The sequence below is a fragment of the Umbelopsis ramanniana genome (genome assembly GCF_025399195.1).
Source record: "Umbelopsis ramanniana AG unplaced genomic scaffold K450scaffold_22, whole genome shotgun sequence".
In the NCBI taxonomy this organism is placed as follows: domain Eukaryota; kingdom Fungi; phylum Mucoromycota; class Umbelopsidomycetes; order Umbelopsidales; family Umbelopsidaceae; genus Umbelopsis; species Umbelopsis ramanniana.
Genome location: NW_026252108.1, coordinates 16,370 through 35,222, shown reverse-complemented (window position 1 = coordinate 35,222; position 18,853 = coordinate 16,370). Strand labels below are relative to the sequence as shown.

General features: G+C 43.9%; 10 protein-coding genes across 10 annotated transcripts; 5 read left to right on the top strand and 5 right to left on the bottom strand.

Moving 5' to 3' along the window:
• Positions 1-338: 338 nt before the first annotated feature.
• On the bottom strand, positions 339-2,090 carry K450DRAFT_237636 (uncharacterized protein). Its single transcript, XM_051588456.1, has 3 exons — positions 2,020-2,090; positions 1,837-1,942; positions 339-1,766 (listed from the first exon to the last, which is right to left on the bottom strand). The coding sequence occupies exon 3, from the start codon at positions 1,657-1,659 to the stop codon at positions 445-447; it is 1,215 nt and encodes a 404-aa protein (XP_051445265.1). The 5' UTR covers positions 1,660-1,766; positions 1,837-1,942; positions 2,020-2,090; the 3' UTR covers positions 339-444.
• Positions 1,690-2,334, bottom strand: K450DRAFT_271118 (uncharacterized protein; the record flags this gene model as incomplete). The annotated part of the gene is made up of 5 exons (XM_051592992.1): positions 1,690-1,766; positions 1,837-1,942; positions 2,020-2,127; positions 2,187-2,231; positions 2,299-2,334. The coding sequence occupies 5 exons, from the start codon at positions 2,332-2,334 to the stop codon at positions 1,690-1,692; spliced, it is 372 nt and encodes a 123-aa protein (XP_051445264.1).
• K450DRAFT_237633 (uncharacterized protein) lies at positions 2,275-3,342 on the top strand. The gene is made up of 4 exons (XM_051588455.1): positions 2,275-2,673; positions 2,736-2,855; positions 2,918-3,022; positions 3,095-3,342. The coding sequence occupies exons 1-4, from the start codon at positions 2,502-2,504 to the stop codon at positions 3,130-3,132; spliced, it is 435 nt and encodes a 144-aa protein (XP_051445263.1). The 5' UTR covers positions 2,275-2,501; the 3' UTR covers positions 3,133-3,342.
• A 1-nt stretch (position 3,343) lies between these two features.
• K450DRAFT_237623 (uncharacterized protein) lies at positions 3,344-5,159 on the top strand. The gene is made up of 4 exons (XM_051588454.1): positions 3,344-3,469; positions 3,545-3,574; positions 3,647-4,526; positions 4,604-5,159. Exons 1-4 carry the CDS (start codon positions 3,374-3,376, stop codon positions 4,981-4,983), a joined length of 1,386 nt encoding a protein of 461 aa, XP_051445262.1. The 5' UTR covers positions 3,344-3,373; the 3' UTR covers positions 4,984-5,159.
• Positions 5,159-7,034, bottom strand: K450DRAFT_237618 (uncharacterized protein). Its single transcript, XM_051588453.1, has 6 exons — positions 6,833-7,034; positions 6,531-6,662; positions 6,246-6,462; positions 6,065-6,182; positions 5,642-5,985; positions 5,159-5,569 (listed from the first exon to the last, which is right to left on the bottom strand). Exons 1-6 carry the CDS (start codon positions 6,936-6,938, stop codon positions 5,335-5,337), a joined length of 1,152 nt encoding a protein of 383 aa, XP_051445261.1. The 5' UTR covers positions 6,939-7,034; the 3' UTR covers positions 5,159-5,334.
• Positions 7,035-8,033: 999 nt separating this feature from the next.
• Positions 8,034-10,350, bottom strand: K450DRAFT_237603 (uncharacterized protein). Its single transcript, XM_051588452.1, has 8 exons — positions 10,255-10,350; positions 9,910-10,135; positions 9,781-9,840; positions 9,632-9,714; positions 9,195-9,564; positions 8,629-9,120; positions 8,442-8,563; positions 8,034-8,379 (listed from the first exon to the last, which is right to left on the bottom strand). Exons 2-8 carry the CDS (start codon positions 9,920-9,922, stop codon positions 8,122-8,124), a joined length of 1,398 nt encoding a protein of 465 aa, XP_051445260.1. The 5' UTR covers positions 9,923-10,135; positions 10,255-10,350; the 3' UTR covers positions 8,034-8,121.
• Positions 9,931-11,263, top strand: K450DRAFT_237599 (uncharacterized protein). The gene is made up of 6 exons (XM_051588451.1): positions 9,931-10,195; positions 10,272-10,355; positions 10,430-10,475; positions 10,533-10,550; positions 10,631-11,152; positions 11,222-11,263. The coding sequence occupies exons 1-6, from the start codon at positions 10,025-10,027 to the stop codon at positions 11,251-11,253; spliced, it is 873 nt and encodes a 290-aa protein (XP_051445259.1). The 5' UTR covers positions 9,931-10,024; the 3' UTR covers positions 11,254-11,263.
• On the top strand, positions 11,228-12,052 carry K450DRAFT_237595 (uncharacterized protein). The gene is made up of 4 exons (XM_051588450.1): positions 11,228-11,484; positions 11,568-11,591; positions 11,658-11,700; positions 11,766-12,052. Exons 1-4 carry the CDS (start codon positions 11,428-11,430, stop codon positions 11,867-11,869), a joined length of 228 nt encoding a protein of 75 aa, XP_051445258.1. The 5' UTR covers positions 11,228-11,427; the 3' UTR covers positions 11,870-12,052.
• Positions 12,053-13,797, top strand: K450DRAFT_237590 (uncharacterized protein). The gene is made up of 5 exons (XM_051588449.1): positions 12,053-12,784; positions 12,845-12,888; positions 12,953-13,018; positions 13,084-13,260; positions 13,328-13,797. Exons 1-5 carry the CDS (start codon positions 12,362-12,364, stop codon positions 13,644-13,646), a joined length of 1,029 nt encoding a protein of 342 aa, XP_051445257.1. The 5' UTR covers positions 12,053-12,361; the 3' UTR covers positions 13,647-13,797.
• A 1,773-nt stretch (positions 13,798-15,570) lies between these two features.
• K450DRAFT_198649 (uncharacterized protein) lies at positions 15,571-18,102 on the bottom strand (the record flags this gene model as incomplete). The annotated part of the gene is made up of 3 exons (XM_051584579.1): positions 15,571-17,746; positions 17,844-17,995; positions 18,067-18,102. 3 exons carry the CDS (start codon positions 18,100-18,102, stop codon positions 15,571-15,573), a joined length of 2,364 nt encoding a protein of 787 aa, XP_051445256.1.
• Positions 18,103-18,853: the final 751 nt, after the last annotated feature.

Below are 18,853 nucleotides of genomic sequence, written 5' to 3'. Positions count from 1 at the left end.
AAAAGGCACTTGCCCTCTCATCTTCTTCTCTCTTCAAACCCCAGTTTTTGTACCTGAGGGAGCAACCATTACCGTTGATTTTTAAGATTGACTGACAACAAGAAAATCTGGTCTTAATGGCGTTTTAGCTAGAGTTTGAATGTTATGGACAAAACCATCGAACTTAGTACTACTATTACGTCAACATGTGTTCCAAAGCTATCATATTCTTTCTGCAACCCTACCATCCAACATGATTCAACTTGCTTGGGCGATATTGGTGAGTCATGTATCATCGGCATGTCAGGATAAAGAGCACTGCCTCCTTCACCAACTGCACTAATTTTTCTGCAAACGCACCGGATTCAATCATGGCTCCAAGTTAAAATGAGAAAATGCAGACTTATATTATACAGATTGTATTCTGTGAAAGAAAGAACAATAAGAGCTAGTGGTATTCCAATTCTAGGCTACTTCTTGCAAAGCAATTTCTAGTTGTTTGAGACAAGTCTTCATCTCTTGTTCAGTACCAACACTGATACGCAAGCAGCCTGTGCACCCATAATCCTTGCCTCTGAAGCGAACAACCACATCCTTGGATTCAGCAAGGTTCTTGTACACTTGTTCAGCGCGTTGATTGCAGGGTTCGCCATTTTGGTTGAGAATTTCGACCAACAAAAAGTTACCTTCAGCCGCACCACGAATCTTTCCAACGCCAGCGACAGGGAAGTTCTGAAGTGCTTCGATCAACAGATCACGCTGCTGTCTGAGCTGCTCGATATTTTGATACATCGTTTCCAATCCCTTATCAGAGAGGGCTTCAAGGGCAACTTGAGCGGTAAGTGTGGAGATGTTGTATGGTGCCTTGGTATTGTTGAGGATTTGAATGACATCTGCGTTGGCAATGCCAACTCCCATACGAATACCAGCCAGACCGAAACTCTTGCTCAAAGTCTGCATGACGACAAGGTTGGGATACTTTGTGATCCAAGTTGAAACAGAAGGGTTTTTCGTCTGGTCAACAAAGTCAATGTAAGCCTCATCAACAACCACCAATCCACTGTAATCAGGGTTCTCGAGGACGGCCCTTATGCTGTCAGGGTTGAGGCAAGTGCTGGTAGGGTTTCCAGGTGAGCACAGGAAGACGACCTTGATAGTTGGGTCAGACTTCAAGGCTTGGTTAACGGCCTCAGTTTCCAATTGATAGGCTCCCTCTTCAACGTCGAGGTTGACCTTAACCACACCGACGTCGTTAATCTGGGCGCAAACACTGTACATTCCGTAGGTAGGAGGGGTGATAAGAATCTTGTCCTTGCCGGGAACGCAAGCAATGCGAAGGAGCAAGTCAATGACTTCGTCGGAGCCAACACCTAGGAAGACATTATGAACTGAGGGGATTTTTCGGAGAGAGACAACACGCTCTTTGATGTCAGGGTGGAGAGGGTCAGGGTATCGGTTAAGATCTCCGGAGCGAGGTTCTGACAATGAAGGGCCAAAGGCATTTTCATTGGCATCGAGAAGAACACCACTATCATAGTCATCACGAGCACAGCGGTAAGGCTGAAGAGCCAATATATTAGGTCGAATAGCTTTTTGTAAATCGAAAGGCATTGTACAATAAAGAATCAAAAAAAGTGTCAAACCGAGTTTAAATAATTCGGTCTTCAGGATATGACACATTCAGGAGATGAAAAAGACAGTCACTCGATCTCATTTCTGAAGTGCCTGGTTGATCTCTGGCAGCAGTTCTACCAGAGCCTCCCACTGAGCTTTGGGCAGGCAAATACCTGTACATGTCAGCCATGACTCCCTGTTAGATACTGGTATCCAAATGAATCCATTCTATTGAATTCATACCTTTTCCTGGCTTGTATTCACCGTCTTTCTGATACCATTCCCGCAAATCCACAGCTTTCTCTCCTGACGAAAATTTGGTGATTGTGACTCTTCGCTTGGACGAAAGCTAATTGTACATGCAGTGCGTCAAAGTGAGTCTTCCAAACATCAAAACCTTATGGGTACATCATATGCACTCCTTACCTGATAATATACGTTTCCCTTGGCGTCCTTCAACGTATTGCTTGTTTCGGGAGTGTCGTCTGTTGCTTTCCTCTTCTTGCTGTTTCGACTTGGCGCTTTTTCCACTGTCTGTTACCTGATGTTTAGCAAGGCATTGATATACAGTGAATTGGGTTCTGCATTGTCACCTTTGAAATCTCAACTTCCTCTTCACTGGAGGAGTCGTTTTTGGGCTTTGTATCAAACAAGACTTGTTTTAAGCTAGAATTCTGAATGGTACTACACTATAATATGAATTACCTCATAAGCGGTGTCGTCTTTTGGACTCTCGGACATGTTTTTGACAGTTGCAATGGGGTGGGATAGTTTCGTAGTGGGAAGTTTTGACGCGCTGGTGGAGTTAGCTAAATCATTTCGTGACTTCGACTGTTTTCACTCGTACTTGCACTTTCACGCCGCCTTTGATAAACCCTGGCAGCCTGAGTGATCCAAGCTAGCACCTAATGGATCAACCCAAACCCTCTGTCTCGCAATCAGCGCCATTACCACGAACACCTACAAGATCCCCATTTGACCCGGATAAAGCTTCGGCTAGTCTTGGCCAAGAACATGTGCAAAGGCTGAGTGAGAATCTGTTCAAGAAGCTGGCACAATATACCCAGGGAGAGCTTATTGGTAAGTACATCCACATCAGTAACATAAGTAACAAATAGCGTTTTATTGATCACCACATGCAGCCAGTAGCGAAAATTATAAGCTTTTAGAGGCCATGAACCATACCACGCGTGAGCGATATGCCGACATGTCAGAAATGGCTCAGCGTCTGGTGAAAGAGATGTCTAAGCTGCAGTCTACATGTAAACATCTTTCCGAAACTGATTTTATGATGAACCGTAATAGCTCATTTATCTTGTTGCAGATGCCGACTTCACAGAATATATGAAGGAGATTGATGATGTCAGTGAGCAGGCAGCCAACATGGAACAGATATGTTTGGAATTAGACGACTACACCAAGTACTTGGGTAAGCAGACGCAGCTTGCAGTTCATCATATTGATTTGATCTAATTGACCTACTTTAAAAAAATTATCTCAGAGGACAAATTGAAGAATGCCAATCGTGCAAGGACGTAGCTTGATAGCGATACAGAACTGATTATATTAGCGTAAACTATTTAGAATTCATTGTACAGACTTGCCATTTTTACCAGATAAACTCAACGGTCGCTTAAGAGGAAATACGGTGCTGGACCATTTTTAACTCACTGTGGGTCATTGAGAGATCTTTGATTCTCCGATATCTTTTCAAAATCAGGAAACAAAAATAAAATTGTTCAAGCTAGTTTGATACTCTTACCTCCTTCACTTTTTTGCAATGCTATCTGCTCGCACAGTAAAGGCTGTCCTATCCACAACCTCTCGAGCCAGTCTCTCCAAGAATGCTGGTCGAATCACCAGCATTGTTGCCATGGTTTGTCATTTCGTTCAGCATTTCAGTTCATTCCTATTGCACGCGGACTCACGATATGTTTTGCCATGATTTCAGACAAAGCGATCGGCCAGTACCAACTCTGAGGTAGCAAGAAAATACTATATAAATGAAATGATGAGTTTACTTTTGGCTGATACTGTTCCCTGCCTCATATAGATCACGCATCCTGATTCGGATGTACCCAAGGAGACCATCGATACTATTCAGCGATACAACAAATATACTCTCAACACATATGCTCGACCTGACCTTATGTTTACACACGGCAAGGGATGTTACATCTACGACACCAATAACCGAAAATATCTCGATTTTTCGGCTGGTATTGCTGTCAATGCCCTGGGCCATGCTGACGAAGAGGTCGCAAAGACACTTTATGAACAAGCTATGAAGCTCGTTCATTGCAGCAATCTGTATCATAATGAGAATGCTGGAGCTCTGGCTGAAAAGCTCGTTACAGAGACCGTTCAACAAGGCGGTATGAATGCTGGAAAGGTTTTTTTCGCCAATTCCGGTACCGAAGCCAATGAGGGTGCTTTAAAGTTTGGAAGAAAATGGGGTAACCTCGTCGAACCATCTGGAAAGAAGCACAAGATCGTTTCATTCACCAACGCCTTCCATGGTCGCTCCATGGGTGCATTGTCTGCAACCTACAATCCTAAATATCAAAAGCCTTTCGCACCACTCATCCCTGGATTCGAAGTAGCCGAATATAACAATGTTGATGACGTTAAACGCTTGATTGACGACAATACCTGCGCTGTCATCATTGAACCTATTCAAGGTGAAGGAGGCGTTCACCCAGCCAACGCTGAGTTCCTTGAGACTGTACGAAAGGAGTGCAATGAACACAATGCTTTGCTCATTTACGATGAAATTCAATGCGGTCTTGGCCGAACTGGTAAACTCTGGGCTCATCAATACTTCCCAGATTCATGCCGACCTGACGTTTTGACCATGGCTAAACCTCTTGCTAATGGTATCCCCATCGGTGCCATTCTGATTACTGACAAGGTCGCTGATATTATCAAGATCGGTAAGTACTAAACCATATCAACTCGCAAGTGTTCAATGATAATTTGCGTGGTATTTATTTTCATCTTTCTCGTTTAGGTGATCATGGCACCACTTTCGGTGGAAACCCATTGGCCACAGGCGTTGCACTCAGCGTCTTGAACCGTCTCACTAAGCCAGAATTTCTCAAGCAAGTCTCAAGCACTGGCGATGTCCTCAAGAAGGGCTTGGAGGATATCCACAATGCGTACCCCAAGCTTGTCAAAGATGTGAGAGGTAATGGTATGATGCTTGGAATAGAATTTACCAAGGACCCAACCCCCATTGTCAAGATGGCTCGCGAACGAGGTCTTTTGGTTATCACCGCTGGTAGCAACACCGTCCGTATCATTCCATCCCTGACTCTCACTGAAGCTGAAGCCCAAGAAGGTTTGAACTTGTTCAAATCTGCCGTTCACCAATTCTCTGAATCGCAATAATTGCCTAATATTTTTATGGCACGGCCAAATGCTAAAAAGCAAACTGTAGTTGAAACGTAGAATATGAAAATAAAATGCTATTTTAGAGGCAAGTTTGTTTTTCAAACCCATATTCAACTGACCAGAAGTATGGGATTGACAACAGTTAAAAAATAGAAAACAGTGGTTTAAAGTATAAAGATTATGGTTATTGTTCCACGAACAATAGAATAAGGATGTGGTGGAAGTATAGAAAAAAAAAGAAAGGGTTAGGAAAGAAGAGTAGAATGAGTGAAATCTGTTGCTGCTGTGGTAACCAGTATCTGGCCCTGTTATGCCTTGAAGTCCGCATGGAGATTCTTTCTGCCGTAATTATCTTCTGGTAGTGTTGCGTCCCTGAGCTTGGTATAGAGCATCCAACTCGCCTTCGAGATTCTTAATTTGGGCATGCTTATCTTCCAAATCCTTATTCAGTCGATCTCTTTCAGCGATTAATTGTTGCTCCCAATGACGGAAACGGTTCTCCTCCTGCTTGACTTGCTCTGTGAATTTCTTGCGCAAGTTGTCCTCTTCCTCCTTGAACTTGGGATTGTTCAACTTCTTGACCCTAGATTGGTACAAATGAAGATATAAGAAAATGCATGCATTCAAATCCATAGCTCACTGCAGATCTCCTTACTTTGGATCGCCAAACTTTCTAGTCTCCATTTGGCCACGACGATAGTTTTCATAGTGCATCTCTTCAGTGGTGGAAACCAAATCCAGCATATGAGTACGAACAAGCAAGCTACGAAGTTTCTTAAAGTCGCAGTGCTCTTCATTTTCAACCTCGGCTACACCCCAAGAGTATTCACGACCCTTAACGGTTCTTCCATCGGCTGTGGTGACATCCTGTGTTGATCCAATAACGGAAAATGGCATAGCACTCATAATGGTCCTGTTACGAGCAGTGGTAGATTCATCTTCACTCTCAATGGGACATGAATAGATCTGAATATTTTGGGCGGCGATCACTTCGCGGAGCTTGATAAAATAGACATGGGGTCAATCGTTTTGGGTTTGGCTGCGAATGGGCCTTTGAAGTCAGTGCTCAAAATTTTACCTTTCGCTTAAAGTCAGCCAAATCCCTAGGGGTAAGTGTGTCGGCCTTTGCAATCACCGGGATCAAGTTGACACGGGTTCCTAGACGCTTCATAACCTCAATATCCAATGGCGTCAATCTAATAAGGGGGCGCGGATTAGGAGGGTGAAAGAGAGCCAATGGATGTTTCACTCTAACTTACGTATGACCAGTCGGTCTGATGAAATACAAGCACACATGGACGCGCAAGTCATTGATCTTTTGACGAGAAGGCTGTTGCTCTTGGCGCATATAGCTCTCGTGTTGATCATCAAGGAATTCAATGACGGGCAGCCAGCTGTCCTTATTGTTGATGTAATCACCGAAACCAGGGGTATCAATGACAGTTAAATTGACCTTGAACATCTTTTCTTCGAGTTCTGAGGTAAAAAGGAATATTAGAAATCCCATGGAAATTCCGAGAACATATACGAAACGACCATGGTACCTGCTTTGGTGATTTCAATCTCGACAGTTTTGTCGAGTTGTTTATGATGACGACGAAGAGGGTTCTTGTGATCCTTAATCGAGGTGGTGAACAAAGTATTGATGAATGTGGTTTTTCCCAAGCCGGATTCACCTATTTGAGAAGTTCAAGTTCAATGGTCATAAGTACACGGTCTGACGAATTGATGCTAAGGTTGGTCATAATAACGGGTTCCGAGATGAAAGCGCGTTGGGCTGAATTTATTTTAAAAGCTTGGGGAATGGGCAATGGCGTTTGTGTAAGATGATGAAGAGAGGGCTTACCGCACACCATAATGGTGAAATTAGCACCACGTTTTGCGACTATCTTATGGCGTTGGTTTGGGAGATTTGCAACACCAACACCGGTAGCAAGTGGAGCAGGAGCCATGATTAATTTGACACTACTAGAGGGACAAAAACAAGAGGGAAAGAAGAGGAAAACGAGACGGAGAAGGGGGAAGATGTGCAACCGCAAAAGAGAGTATGTATTTTTTCAGATTTGGCTATGTGTAACCCTTTATATACAACGAAAAAAAAAAAAAAAAAATGATACAGTTAATCTCTCCACACAAATGTACTTTTCAGCTCCAAGAGCTTGCCATAAGATCCTTTTGTACAAAATCATCGTGTTGATTGCGCGCAATACCGAATAGTGACGATCGTCTTCGGACTGCATCCCCGTGCGGTGGGCCAATGGTCATGGGCTGAGATCCACCCTCCTGTTGGCTGACAATGATATTGGGCGGACATGACTGACTGGTAGGAGTCGTTGCCAGATCGTTATTTACCGAGTCATGGTCAGCTTGAGTTTGTAGTTTGGTAAGATGTTGTTTAACTCCAGTGTATAATTTATTGAACATGTTTTAGAGAACAGAAGGAAGAAAGAGCGTGCATTCGACCGCTTCTATAAAGACTTTTGGCACCCGAAATAATCATCCGACTCGGATTCACTTCGAAAAAACCTCGGTCCTGTGACCAAAACGGACATCAAATGAAATGCCTAGCAAGACAAAAATATTGTACAGCAAACTGAGTGTATTTAATAAGATAAATTCTATAATTCTTCTTCATCACTATCGACTGGTAATGCTCCATAGTTATTTTGCATCATATCGTCGTCACCCATCATGTCATCGTCTTCTTCCATGCCGGGCTCCTCGTCACCTCCGCCTAATCGTTCTTGGCGTCTAGCCTTCTTTTGTTGCATCTTGAGTTGTTTCTTTAAGCTTTGATTCATTTGCGGGTTGGCTTGAGCTTCATTTGCGTCAATCAATACTTGCTTCTTGACAATAGTAGAGGATCCCTTCTTTGGTCTTAAGCTTATATTGACTACCGGTTGTTGTGAGAATGCTTCCGTAGCCATATTATCATTGTTACTGGAGGTACTCATGTCCATCAAACTTTCAGTGCTAGTAGGTTTCGGAGATTAGTCACATGTTCCTTTCATTTTTGACAACCATATAAAACATTGATGTTACCCTTCCATCATGTCTTGGTCCATAAGATCTGTGTATCTATCCGCGTCGGCATCATTCGATTGCTAAAAAGTGCGATTTAGTACCGTGTCTCGTCTAGATCCAATCATTGGATGTACCTACCATAACGACAGCTCCGTTTCCAAACTCGCTACTGCTCTTCAATGATCCAAGAACAAGACTATCGTCATTCACCAACTCGTCCAAACTCAACTCCTTGCCCCACGAGGATACCACAGAGGCAGTGATATGACTGGTCGTAGCAGATGGAGGCCTGGTGTAAAATGGAATCTTGCCACCATTCCAATCTTGAAGTACAGCTCTAGCGACAAGATGTGTATCTGGGATACCACCCTGTAGTCATGCACGTTAGAACACAGCTACGCTCAGACCATGAGAATACAAAGTCGACCTACCTTCTTTAATTTACCTCTCTGTAACGCCAATTGCACGAGGAATTCTTGAACATCATTGAAAGGCGGGATTTCATACATGGCCATAAGTTGCTCCATATTACATCGAGACACAATGACCTCAACTACGAATAGAGAGTAAGTAAGATTACAGGGTCAGTGCACTACACATTCATGCTGCTTTTCATACCTGGTGTGATTGGATCTTCCAATAATTCGACTTTGACGCAATTTCGCAGAAGCACTTCTGCATCTGATTCTCCATTATGTCCCTGGGCAGCAAAGACAATACCAGGACAATCCAACAACTTGATATTTTTATCCAGGGTGATTTGTTGTGCAACTTTGGTGAATCCAGGGGTCGATCCGACACCACATACTTTTGATCGCTTGAGTGAATTAATAACAGATGACTTTCCAACGTTAGGATAACCGATGACACCAACGGTGATGGAAGTCTTCATGTTAAGATTACGGCAATAATTCTTCAAGAGTTTGATAAGCTGATCCGCTCCTAAACATTCTGAAGAGTTGAGCATATCTGAGCTAGCAATATCAGCTGACATGTTGGATTGGCCAAGATTTCTTCTCTGGCTCTGAGTTGAGGCCTTGAAGGCAATGGCGGGGTATTCGTTGCGAAGGTATTTTAGCCATGATTCGACATTTTCTCTAGGTACCAGATCTAGCATACAACATGGACAATCATAAATGAACTGCGGATTCGTTCACTATATCTTGACACTTTGCTCCACCTACCAATCTTGTTAAGCACAAGGATAACCTTCTTGTTCAGACCACTATCCATAATCATTCTCTCTACATGTCGAGTACGGCATCCTAGAGGGTCACGAGCATCCAATACTTCCAACACAACATCGGCGTGCTCCAAAACTTTTCGGAACTCTCTAAAGTATGCTTTTCTGGAGTTGTCTTTTTGTCCCGTCGCGGCAGCATCCACCATATCCTTGAACTCTTCTTCGCCAGCACCTTCAGCGCTAGCGAATGTTGCACTTCGCTGCTCTGCTTGATTAGCCATATCTGCTAATGAGAGTCCGGATGACATATTTCTGTATTTGTTATGAAGAGCTTCCCGAGCACTTGTTTGTCGCTTTCCAGCCTCTTCTACCTAATTGTAGGCGAGGCATTAGTAACAAATGTCTCACTAGCTTATTGGCACGTAAATTATGGCGTACCTTTCGCTTCTGTTCCTCAACTTTGTTGGTCATTTTTGTCTTGAAGTGCTGTAGACTTGGTACTCCGAGATCTTTCTTCAGCTCTAAAAGGGATGGCATTAGTGAACTAGCTATTGCTCATGAATGAAGGGTAGATGGAGATAGCTTACTTGGCTGGGTGCGAACTTCAAGGCCACGCTTTCCGTTAGACTGGCGCTTGTTTTGTTGTTCTGAAATTTTTCATATTTGGTAAGCATTTGAAAGAGGCAATGGGGAACTGTTGGTAAAGAAGTCCTTACTTTTGGTTCCCATGTTCGCTAGAGGTCAAGTCGAGATTGGCACAGCTTGGGCATTCCCAAAAACTTGCAAATTTCAAAAAAATATTGAGAGGCCGCCAAGTGGCAGTCACGTCACATGCTTAAAGGGTTCCTGCGGCACAAATCAATCCAGCCACTAACTCCACCGTCTCCAACCTTACGCGCTTCCAACATGACCTCTCAAGAACAAAATGATTGGCAACCAGAACTCACGGACGAACAGATATTAGCATTTGAGCAAAAAATTAAGGACGAAGAAGCTGAAAAGGTATAGCTCGATATCAATACTCCACCAGAGGTTCCCACTATGAACATCCTAATACCTACGTTTCGCTATCGCCAAGATACCTTTAGTCTGCCAGAAAGAATCTATTGATGCATTGGAAAAAGAGTTTCAAGATAATAAGCCATTTCTCGAAAAAGTGCAGGTGATTATAGCGCATATGGAAGCAAATCCGGCAACTCATAGCATGATGAAATGCTAATGACGTTGGTTTCGTAGAAATTGAAAGAGACGAACGATGAGTTGCGTAAATGCCGTGGTGATGGTAAGACTACGTTTTACCAATATACATTTCAACACTCTTGACTAATATGGTTTTTAGGCAACTGCTTTTTCAGAGGTACAGGAGATGTTCAGTATGGTAGAAGCACAGTCGCAGTTATTAATTTGCCCCCGATCAACTCATTTTACGCAACTCAGCATTTGCATTTGCATGGTTCGAGAGTTTGATGCGAAATCCACACATTTTCAAAGCAGGCGTCGAAAAACTGAAGTCTACAACCGAACTCTTGTTAAGCGGAGGCTTTCAAGAGCTTGCATTTGAAGACTTTTACGACGTCACGCTAAACCAACTCGAACAGATACCAGACAGCGACCCTGATCTGCTTCTCGTCAACTTCCAAACTGAAGAGATCAGCAACTCTATCGTTATGCATTTACGATTTGTCACTTCTGCTTACCTCAAAATTCACTCTGCCGAATATGAACCATTTTTGATCGTTGAGTCAATCTCCATCGACCAGTTCTGTGCACAGGAGGTTGAGGCATTCGGACGTGAAAGCGACCATTTACAGATAACTGCCTTGACGAAGGCACTTGATGTTCCAGTCGAAGTATTATACTTGGACGGTAGCTCCGGCGATCATGTAGCTGTACATGAATTTTGGCCGGATGAAGCGTCCAAAGGGAGCCGAAAAGCGCTACAGTTGATATACAGACCAGGTGAGTTACTCAACATATTCAGGCGCTGAAACCATATTTTTGATTCCTGCAATTAACTTCTTTGCTAAGGTCACTACGATATCTTATATCGAAAGGAATAAACCTGATTACGAATTTTTGTCTATATGGTCTGTTGTATTTTGGGTCCATTACGTATAAAGGGATTGTGAGCACCTGTGAGATCATCTTGGCATGTCGGAGAGAAATTTAATCCCAAATTTTGGCGTGGTGTCCATAAAATCGGTTCATTGCTTTTGTTCACCAACTCATACACCATGACTGAAGAACAGAACACCGTAAAAGCACAGACGACAGAGGAATTGTCCGCATTTGTAAGATTTCATACTTCGATCTGCTAAAAGTTATAGGTTTCCCTTATAATTCTAATTCATCTTCTGGATCATTCCTAATCAAGATCGACTCCTTTTTAGAGCAAATGGTAAAGATCTGTTCATTGAGACGTTGAAAATTTCTTGTAGAGACTAACACTCGATGATTCACTTAGGAAACGAAATTTGATACCATGTCTACGCAGTTGAATCATAAGAGTATGTTCTCCTAAAAGTGTCCGAGAGCTAGCAACAATATGTAACCAAATATTGCTTTCCAACAGTGAACGAAATTTCATCACGGATTGATGATATGGAAAAGTCTCTTGGTGATCTCATAGAGAACATCAACGGCCAAGCTGATCCTAAACGGTCTGGAAATGACTAGATACTGCACAATCCTATGTGCAAGACATCTTGCTTGCTCCAAACATTTCAATCGAAGACAGTTACCTTTCCTGTCACAGCGGGCCTTTTGAACCACCATCTCATTAGAGAATGTTTCTTTTTGCCGAGAATCTTCTTCCGTTACTCCATTCTCTACAGTGATAATCTTCCATAGACAACACAACAAAGTTTAACCCCTTTTTGTAGCCAGCGGCTTGACTGCCTAATTATTACTTAATTACACATACAATATACTTAGTTGCATTTTTAACCTACTCCTTTACCACAATGCGATGATTGAATGAAACGACAAGAAAGTCTGCTGCTGAAGTTGATATCCACAGTGAACGCAGTCACAGTCATTCAGGCGGGCAGCTTAATCTTGATGGGTTCGATGGAATAACCAGTGTATTTTTTCCCACCTTTTCGATTGTCCTGCTAGTGCGAGAAGAAAGCGTGATGATGCTAGAATCGGAAATTACGCTGACCAACGATGGTGCCTGAATCACCCGTTTTGAAAGCCCGCCGAGAGACTTCTCCAGACAATTTTTCGCACAAAGAAGACTTTCCCACTTCTTCGACATTCACCATGGCAACTGCATTAGGCGATGTCTTCAAATATGAACCACACATAGTACGCGAAAAGATGGCAAAGTTCTGGAACAAAGTCAAAGGTGCTATTCCCATGACTGAAGTAGGCAGTGTCACCGAGACTTCCTTCCAAAGTATCGACAAGAACGATGTCACCCTACGAGTCTATACCCCGGAGGGAGCCGGCCCTTTCCCCGCTGTAGTGTTCTATCATGGAGGCGGATTTGTTCTTTGCAGTTTGGATACGCATGATTTCTTGTGCAGAGCTATCTGCAAGAAAGTACAAGCCGTTGTCATCTCGGTCGACTACCGCCTAGCCCCAGAGGTAAAGCAGCAATCACGCTATGTGAATGCAATGTTTGCGTGAGTTCTGACCATGTTGTAGGCCAAATACCCTAAAGGAGTGGAAGATGCTTATGCGGCATTGTGGTAAGTTATCACAATTTCATAATAACCTCTGCTGAAAATCAATACAAACGAGCCACTCTTTTAGCCATGTTTATGAAAATGCCACCAAATTTAACATCGACAACAAGCGAATCGCAGTTGCAGGAGACAGGTGAGGTGAAATTTTGAAGCACATGGTAGTAACGACGAGACCTCTTACACAATTCCGTATATCAGTGCTGGAGGGAACCTGTCAACTGTCACCAGCATCCTTTCCAAAGAGCGAAATGGACCACCTATTATTTATCAATGTCTGATCTACCCTACGACCGACTTTGCCTTCCACGGCAAAAGAGAAAAGCAGGGACAGGCAGTCAACAAAAGCCAGACGCTAAGCAACGAGAGCATGAACTAGTAAGTATACCTTGTACTGGCAACCCCAACGAACGATCAAACCCACTCAAACTGTTATGTTCAAAAGTTTTGGCAGACATTACTTGAACAAGCCCTCCGAAGCTCGCGAACCATATGCCTCGCCATTGAGAGCTAAAGATCTCTCCAATTTGCCACCGGCCATGATCATCACCGCTGAACACGATGTCCTCAAAGCAGAGGGTCAGGCCTACGGAGAAAGATTGAAGGAAGCAGGCGTTGACTGTCAAATGGTGTTTGCCGCAGACCAAGACCACGGATTCCTCACCGTATACCCGCCAGTTGATGACCGAGTCAACGAAACATTCGATGCGATGTTCAAAGCTTTGAACGATGCGTTGCATGCTTCTCCCAAGGCTAAACTTTGATGGTCATTTGTATTTGCTATGTAATCGCATGGAATGTAATGGAACAAAAACAGCAAGCTGGTTTGCCACTGTATCTAAATATACTGTTTATAAACTATGACAATTTTCAATCATAAAAGTTAGCGCTTATTCATTTATATGAGATTCAAAATCTAATATTGGGAAATTAAGCGAGGGGGCTCCAGTTGTTGGCGATGTGAGCCATTAATGTTTAAACTAGAAGGTATAGCAGTATGGTGAAAATGAAAATAATACGAAGCCAACATTGACTATATAGTACATATCGAGAGAATTTTGTCAGATCGAAAGGTTGTTGGACATGAGCATTCAGGATACGTTTGGCAAACGAGTTAGTGTCAACTAGCGGATGCAGGAGAAGCCGGATGATGAGGCTGTTGCTTCCAGATTTTTCAAACTGCAACCGTTTTCTTCTAAATCGGTGCGCTTATGACCACTAACAAACACTGCCTACAGCGACAGCCACAACTACCATGATATTACCATAATGCACCACCTACGATGGCAATGATAGTCAATGTTTGTTCTGTATCCGTATATACCGTTTTGTCAACTTACCACTTGCTCGATATTTAAGAAGCTTTTAATCATGATAACTTTGGCGATGAACTCGGCGACGAGAATAAATCCCTAGGATGACACATAGGCGTAAAGACGAACCCAGGGAACATAGGCGAACATCCAATCTGGTTTAGTAACGCTGTACTCAGTACCATGTTCATCGGTTCACTCGATGCGATCACCACCACCAAACATTTGGCAGAAAACCAAACAGAATAGCGGTAAGATGTGGATGCGTTTTGTTCGGATGGGATAAGAGTCAGCAAGAATGAAACACCAGTGACGCAAGTAATTGAAGAGTTAGGTAGTGGCACCAAACGAGGGGGTCGCCTGTGGCAAGAGCAAAGATAGCAGCCAAGGTGAATCCAAAGCAGCAGAGGAAGCCGATGATATCCACTCTATGATGATGTATAAATTTTGCAATGACAAAAAAAAGAGGAGGGATGCAGGACACGAGAAGAGCAGCAATGATCGATGTATGAGGCTTCATGGCATAGAATATGCCCAGTGGAAGGCCGATATCGATGGTCAAGGTGCCGAAGAACATGCCAATGCCTATCAGCAGATCGCGCTTTCTCTGGATCTGCATAAACTGCCGCGTTTTGCCATTCTCATCATCTGTATAGGTTGGTCTGGGTATATTGTACTATGATCTTTAGGATCGGGTTGTCCATTGGTTGTGTGAGAGAGAGGCTCCACGCGACATCGTCCTGTTGCCACCACCTGCTTTCTTCCAAGGCCGATTCGCTTGTCGGTAGGATTGCAGTGTTGCAACTGCCCATGCTAGTGTTAGGTAAAGAAGATATGGTGAAGAGAAAGCAGAAAAAAAAATATCAATCAAATTTATTTGATCTGATTATATTTTTCTATCATCTATCTATGGTTACCTTTGAAGTTATCCTCGAGCAGGAAGTTGAACAGCGGCTAATAGATATCGGGGTTATAGGGAAGTGTTCGACATGCATCCCCAGTTTCCATGAAACTGCGCAAAAATGGTTTGTTTTTGTTTTTATGTCTGGGCTAGTGAATGCACAATCAATCGTTAAAGTCATTATGCCTAACTCGACGGCAAACTTCCCACACCTACACTCGCTATGGCCTTGCGCTTCAAGCCTTCGTTTCCAAAGGTCAATATATTGTTTGATATTTTTTTTTTTGATTGGTACTTTCTTGGAATGAACTACCAAGACCAGATATTATGTACACATCACGCAAATTGAAAAGAAAACAAAAAAAAAGTAAAGCGACTTTAGAAAAAAAAAAATGAATGAAAGCAGTAATAGTAGATGGTTGGTTATGTAACATAAAGGAGAGGAGAAAATTCTGTATTTTCTACAAACTTCCTTTAGTTGGTAGCAGCCTTCTCTCTCATCAAGTTGAGAGCGGAACCAGCCTTGAACCATTCAATTTGACCTTGGTTGAAGGTGTGGTTGAGCTTGACATCCTCAGTCTTACCGTCTTGGTGGTGGAGACGAAGAGTCAAGGGCTTGCCCTCTTGGAAATCAGCAAGACCAACAATGTCGACCTTATCTTCGGGTTGGACCTTGTCGTAATCGGCAGCGTTGGCGAAAGTCAAAGGAAGCATACCTTGCTTCTTCAAGTTGGTCTCGTGAATACGAGCGAAGGACTTGACAATGATGGCAGCACCGTTCAAGAAACGGGGTTCAAGAGCGGCGTGTTCACGGGAAGAACCTTCACCGTAGTTCTCATCACCAACAACGACCCAACGGACACCACGAGCCTTGTAGTCACGAGCAGTAGCGGGGACAGCATCGTACTTGCCAGTGAAGGTGTTCTTGACACTGTTGACTTCACCGTTCTCAGAGTTGACAGCACCGATCAACATGTTGTTGGAGATGTTGTCCAAGTGACCACGGTACTTGAGCCAGGGACCGGCCATGGAGATGTGATCGGTAGTACACTTACCCTTGACCTTGATCAAGATTGGGATTTCCTCAAAGTCCTTTCCGTCCCACTTGCTGAAGGGCTTAAGAAGTTGAAGACGGTTGGAGTCAGGGGCAACAGCAACGTTGACGCTGGAACGGTCAGAGGGAGGAGCTTGGTATGTGTCCTGACCGGGGTCGTAACCCTTGGGGGGAAGTTCATATCCAGTAGGAGCCTCGAACTTGAAGGGCTTACCGTCTTCACCAGTCAAGCTATCAGTGAGAGGGTTGAAGGTGAGGTCACCAGCGATAGTGAGAGCAGTGACGATTTCAGGGGAAGCAACGAAAGCGTGGGTAGCAGGGTTGGCATCGTTACGGCCAGTGAAGTTACGGTTGTAGGAAGTGATGATAGAGTTCTTCTCACCCTTCTTGATGTCCTTACGATCCCATTGACCAATGCAGGGACCGCAAGCGTTGGCAAGGACAACACCACCAGCTTGGGTAAGAGTGTCCATGATACCGTCACGTTCGATGGTAGCACGAATTTGTTCGGAACCAGGGGTGATGGTGTATTGAGCCTTAGCCTTAACTCCGTGTCCAGCAGCTTGTTCAGCGAGGGAAGCAGAGCGAGCCATATCTTCGTAAGAAGAGTTGGTGCAGGAACCGATGAGACCAACACGGAGATCGGCGGGCCAGTCGTTCTTGATGACGGCTTCCTTGAACTTGGAGATGGGGGTGGCAAGATCAGGAGTGAAGGGACCGTTGATATGGGGTTCAAGCTTGTCAAGATCAATCTCAATAAGCTCATCATATTGAGCACCTTCATCAGGAGTGAGGTTGTGCTTGAAGGCATCAGCGAGATCAGCAATGGGAGCACGCTTGGTGGCAACGAGGTAGTCTCTCATGCGGTGGTTGTAAGGGAACAAGGAGGTGGTGGCTCCGATTTCAGCACCCATGTTACAGATGGTACCCATACCAGTGGCAGAGATAGAGTCAACACCCTTACCGGTGTATTCAACAATAGCACCAGTACCACCCTTGACGGTCAAGATACCAGCAACCTTAAGGATGATATCCTTAGGGGAGGTCCAGCCGGAAAGGTTTCCGTGAAGCTTGACGCCAATGACCTTGGGGCACTTGAGTTCCCAAGGAATGTCAGCCATGACATCGACGGCATCAGCACCACCGACACCAATGGCGACCATACCAAGACCACCAGCGTTAGGGGTGTGAGAGTCAGTACCGATCATAAGACCACCGGGAAAAGCATAGTTCTCGAGAATGATCTGATGGATAATACCGGAACCGGGCTTCCAGAAACCAATGTTGTACTTGGCAGTGGAAGTGGCCAAGAAGTCGTAGACTTCCTTGTTGATATCGATGGCACGAGCCAAATCCTTAACACCACCAACTTGAGCTTCAATCAAGTGATCACAGTGAACAGTGGTAGGAACGGCAACGCTGGGAAGACCAGCAGACATGAACTGCAAAAGAGCCATTTGAGCAGTGGCGTCCTGGCAAGCAACACGATCAGGACGAAGCTTGAGGTAAGATTGTCCACGAACGATTTCTTGGTTCTCAGCATCGTCCAAATGACCATAGACGATCTTCTCAGACAAGGTGAGAGGACGGTTCAATCTGTGAGGATCAACGTAGTGATATGTTAGTTCACGCTCCCAAAAAAAAAAAAAATTTGGCGTTGCCACACCAAAAAAAAAAAAGACGATTTGTTTACCTGCGACGAACGATTTCAAGGTTGTCCTCAATGCGTTGGTAGTTAATGAACTTGTCAGACTCAAAGTTGGACATGGCAACCTTCTGGCTGGCCCAGTTGGTAGCAGCCTTAGCGTAGGTGCGAGTGGTGACATTGATGGCCGGGGTGACGGCCTATATAGAGTTTCAATGAGATTAGCATGCTGTGTGGAAGGACATAATACCGTCTTGCTATAACACTGTACCTTGGCAGCCTTCATGAAAGTCTTGGAAGACAACATGATGAGTGGGGAGAGAAAGCTGGTAGGAAAACGCCTGAAGAAGAAGAGAAAAACCCTTCTAGGGTTTCAAAAAGTAAATAGGTATTTATACGCTGTGGATCCAAGGCAAGCCCTGTATTACTAGCACGGATATTATAAAATTCCTTCGGAGTCCCAAAATCAGGGAAAACAAGCATGTCATCATCATCTCCTATTCCATTTCATGTGAAATGCCGCGCTGGCCTACTTCTTTGCTCTAACAATGAAAACCCTATAAACAGCTTGGATGAAACTCCCCCCATGAATGGATTGATCTTGTATACTATGATTCCAAATTATTATAAAATTGCAAAGAAAACTATCCCATACCTCGTTCTTGAAAAATTTTATTCATTCTTATTCTTAGTATTCGGCCTTACGGAATGTGCAACAGGGCCATGAAAAAAGCTTCATGGCCCTAAGCCAAGGAGCTCTGGTTGGTGCACTGCAACTCAACTTTTGAATTTCCGATAGGCGTGATGTAAAATAGAAAAAAAAATCGGTATGGTGACTGTACAAATTTGCCAAATACCTCAAGCTAGTACAACTGACCAACCCCTTCGTTCCAACGTTCTTTTTGTCTTGTGATAGAGCGTGCCAGTAGAGTTTAAGAATATCCCATATTTACGTTTTTGGAAAAACTTGTATCCATTTTCGCCATACCGGGCGGGCTACACTGACCCTGCCAACCGACACCTTTTCCTTCCTTCCATCCTACGCACGTACTCTTTTC

Coding starts and splice junctions, on each gene's coding strand:
- K450DRAFT_237623 (XM_051588454.1), top strand. CDS start 3,374: ATGCTATCTGCTCGCACAGTAAAGGCTGTCCTATCCACAACCTCTCGA. Junction 3,575..3,646: donor CGGCCAGTACCAACTCTGAG/GTAGCAAGAAAA, acceptor TGCCTCATATAG/ATCACGCATCCTGATTCGGA. Junction 4,527..4,603: donor CGCTGATATTATCAAGATCG/GTAAGTACTAAA, acceptor TTTCTCGTTTAG/GTGATCATGGCACCACTTTC.
- K450DRAFT_237633 (XM_051588455.1), top strand. CDS start 2,502: ATGGATCAACCCAAACCCTCTGTCTCGCAATCAGCGCCATTACCACGA. Junction 2,856..2,917: donor GTCTAAGCTGCAGTCTACAT/GTAAACATCTTT, acceptor ATCTTGTTGCAG/ATGCCGACTTCACAGAATAT. Junction 3,023..3,094: donor CGACTACACCAAGTACTTGG/GTAAGCAGACGC, acceptor AAATTATCTCAG/AGGACAAATTGAAGAATGCC.
- K450DRAFT_237595 (XM_051588450.1), top strand. CDS start 11,428: ATGACTGAAGAACAGAACACCGTAAAAGCACAGACGACAGAGGAATTG. Junction 11,592..11,657: donor ACTCCTTTTTAGAGCAAATG/GTAAAGATCTGT, acceptor TGATTCACTTAG/GAAACGAAATTTGATACCAT. Junction 11,701..11,765: donor TACGCAGTTGAATCATAAGA/GTATGTTCTCCT, acceptor GCTTTCCAACAG/TGAACGAAATTTCATCACGG.
- K450DRAFT_237618 (XM_051588453.1), bottom strand. CDS start 6,938: ATGGCTCCTGCTCCACTTGCTACCGGTGTTGGTGTTGCAAATCTCCCA. Junction 6,463..6,530: donor GATTGAAATCACCAAAGCAG/GTACCATGGTCG, acceptor TTTTTACCTCAG/AACTCGAAGAAAAGATGTTC. Junction 6,183..6,245: donor ATCAGACCGACTGGTCATAC/GTAAGTTAGAGT, acceptor CCCCCTTATTAG/ATTGACGCCATTGGATATTG.
- K450DRAFT_237599 (XM_051588451.1), top strand. CDS start 10,025: ATGCTTAAAGGGTTCCTGCGGCACAAATCAATCCAGCCACTAACTCCA. Junction 10,356..10,429: donor CATTTCTCGAAAAAGTGCAG/GTGATTATAGCG, acceptor TTGGTTTCGTAG/AAATTGAAAGAGACGAACGA. Junction 11,153..11,221: donor ACAGTTGATATACAGACCAG/GTGAGTTACTCA, acceptor TTCTTTGCTAAG/GTCACTACGATATCTTATAT.
- K450DRAFT_237603 (XM_051588452.1), bottom strand. Junction 9,121..9,194: donor CCTTGTGCTTAACAAGATTG/GTAGGTGGAGCA, acceptor GTTGTATGCTAG/ATCTGGTACCTAGAGAAAAT. Junction 8,380..8,441: donor AGAGAGGTAAATTAAAGAAG/GTAGGTCGACTT, acceptor GCATGACTACAG/GGTGGTATCCCAGATACACA.
- K450DRAFT_237590 (XM_051588449.1), top strand. CDS start 12,362: ATGGTGCCTGAATCACCCGTTTTGAAAGCCCGCCGAGAGACTTCTCCA. Junction 12,785..12,844: donor ACTACCGCCTAGCCCCAGAG/GTAAAGCAGCAA, acceptor ACCATGTTGTAG/GCCAAATACCCTAAAGGAGT. Junction 13,019..13,083: donor ATCGCAGTTGCAGGAGACAG/GTGAGGTGAAAT, acceptor TCCGTATATCAG/TGCTGGAGGGAACCTGTCAA.
- K450DRAFT_237636 (XM_051588456.1), bottom strand. CDS start 1,659: ATGTGTCATATCCTGAAGACCGAATTATTTAAACTCGGTTTGACACTT.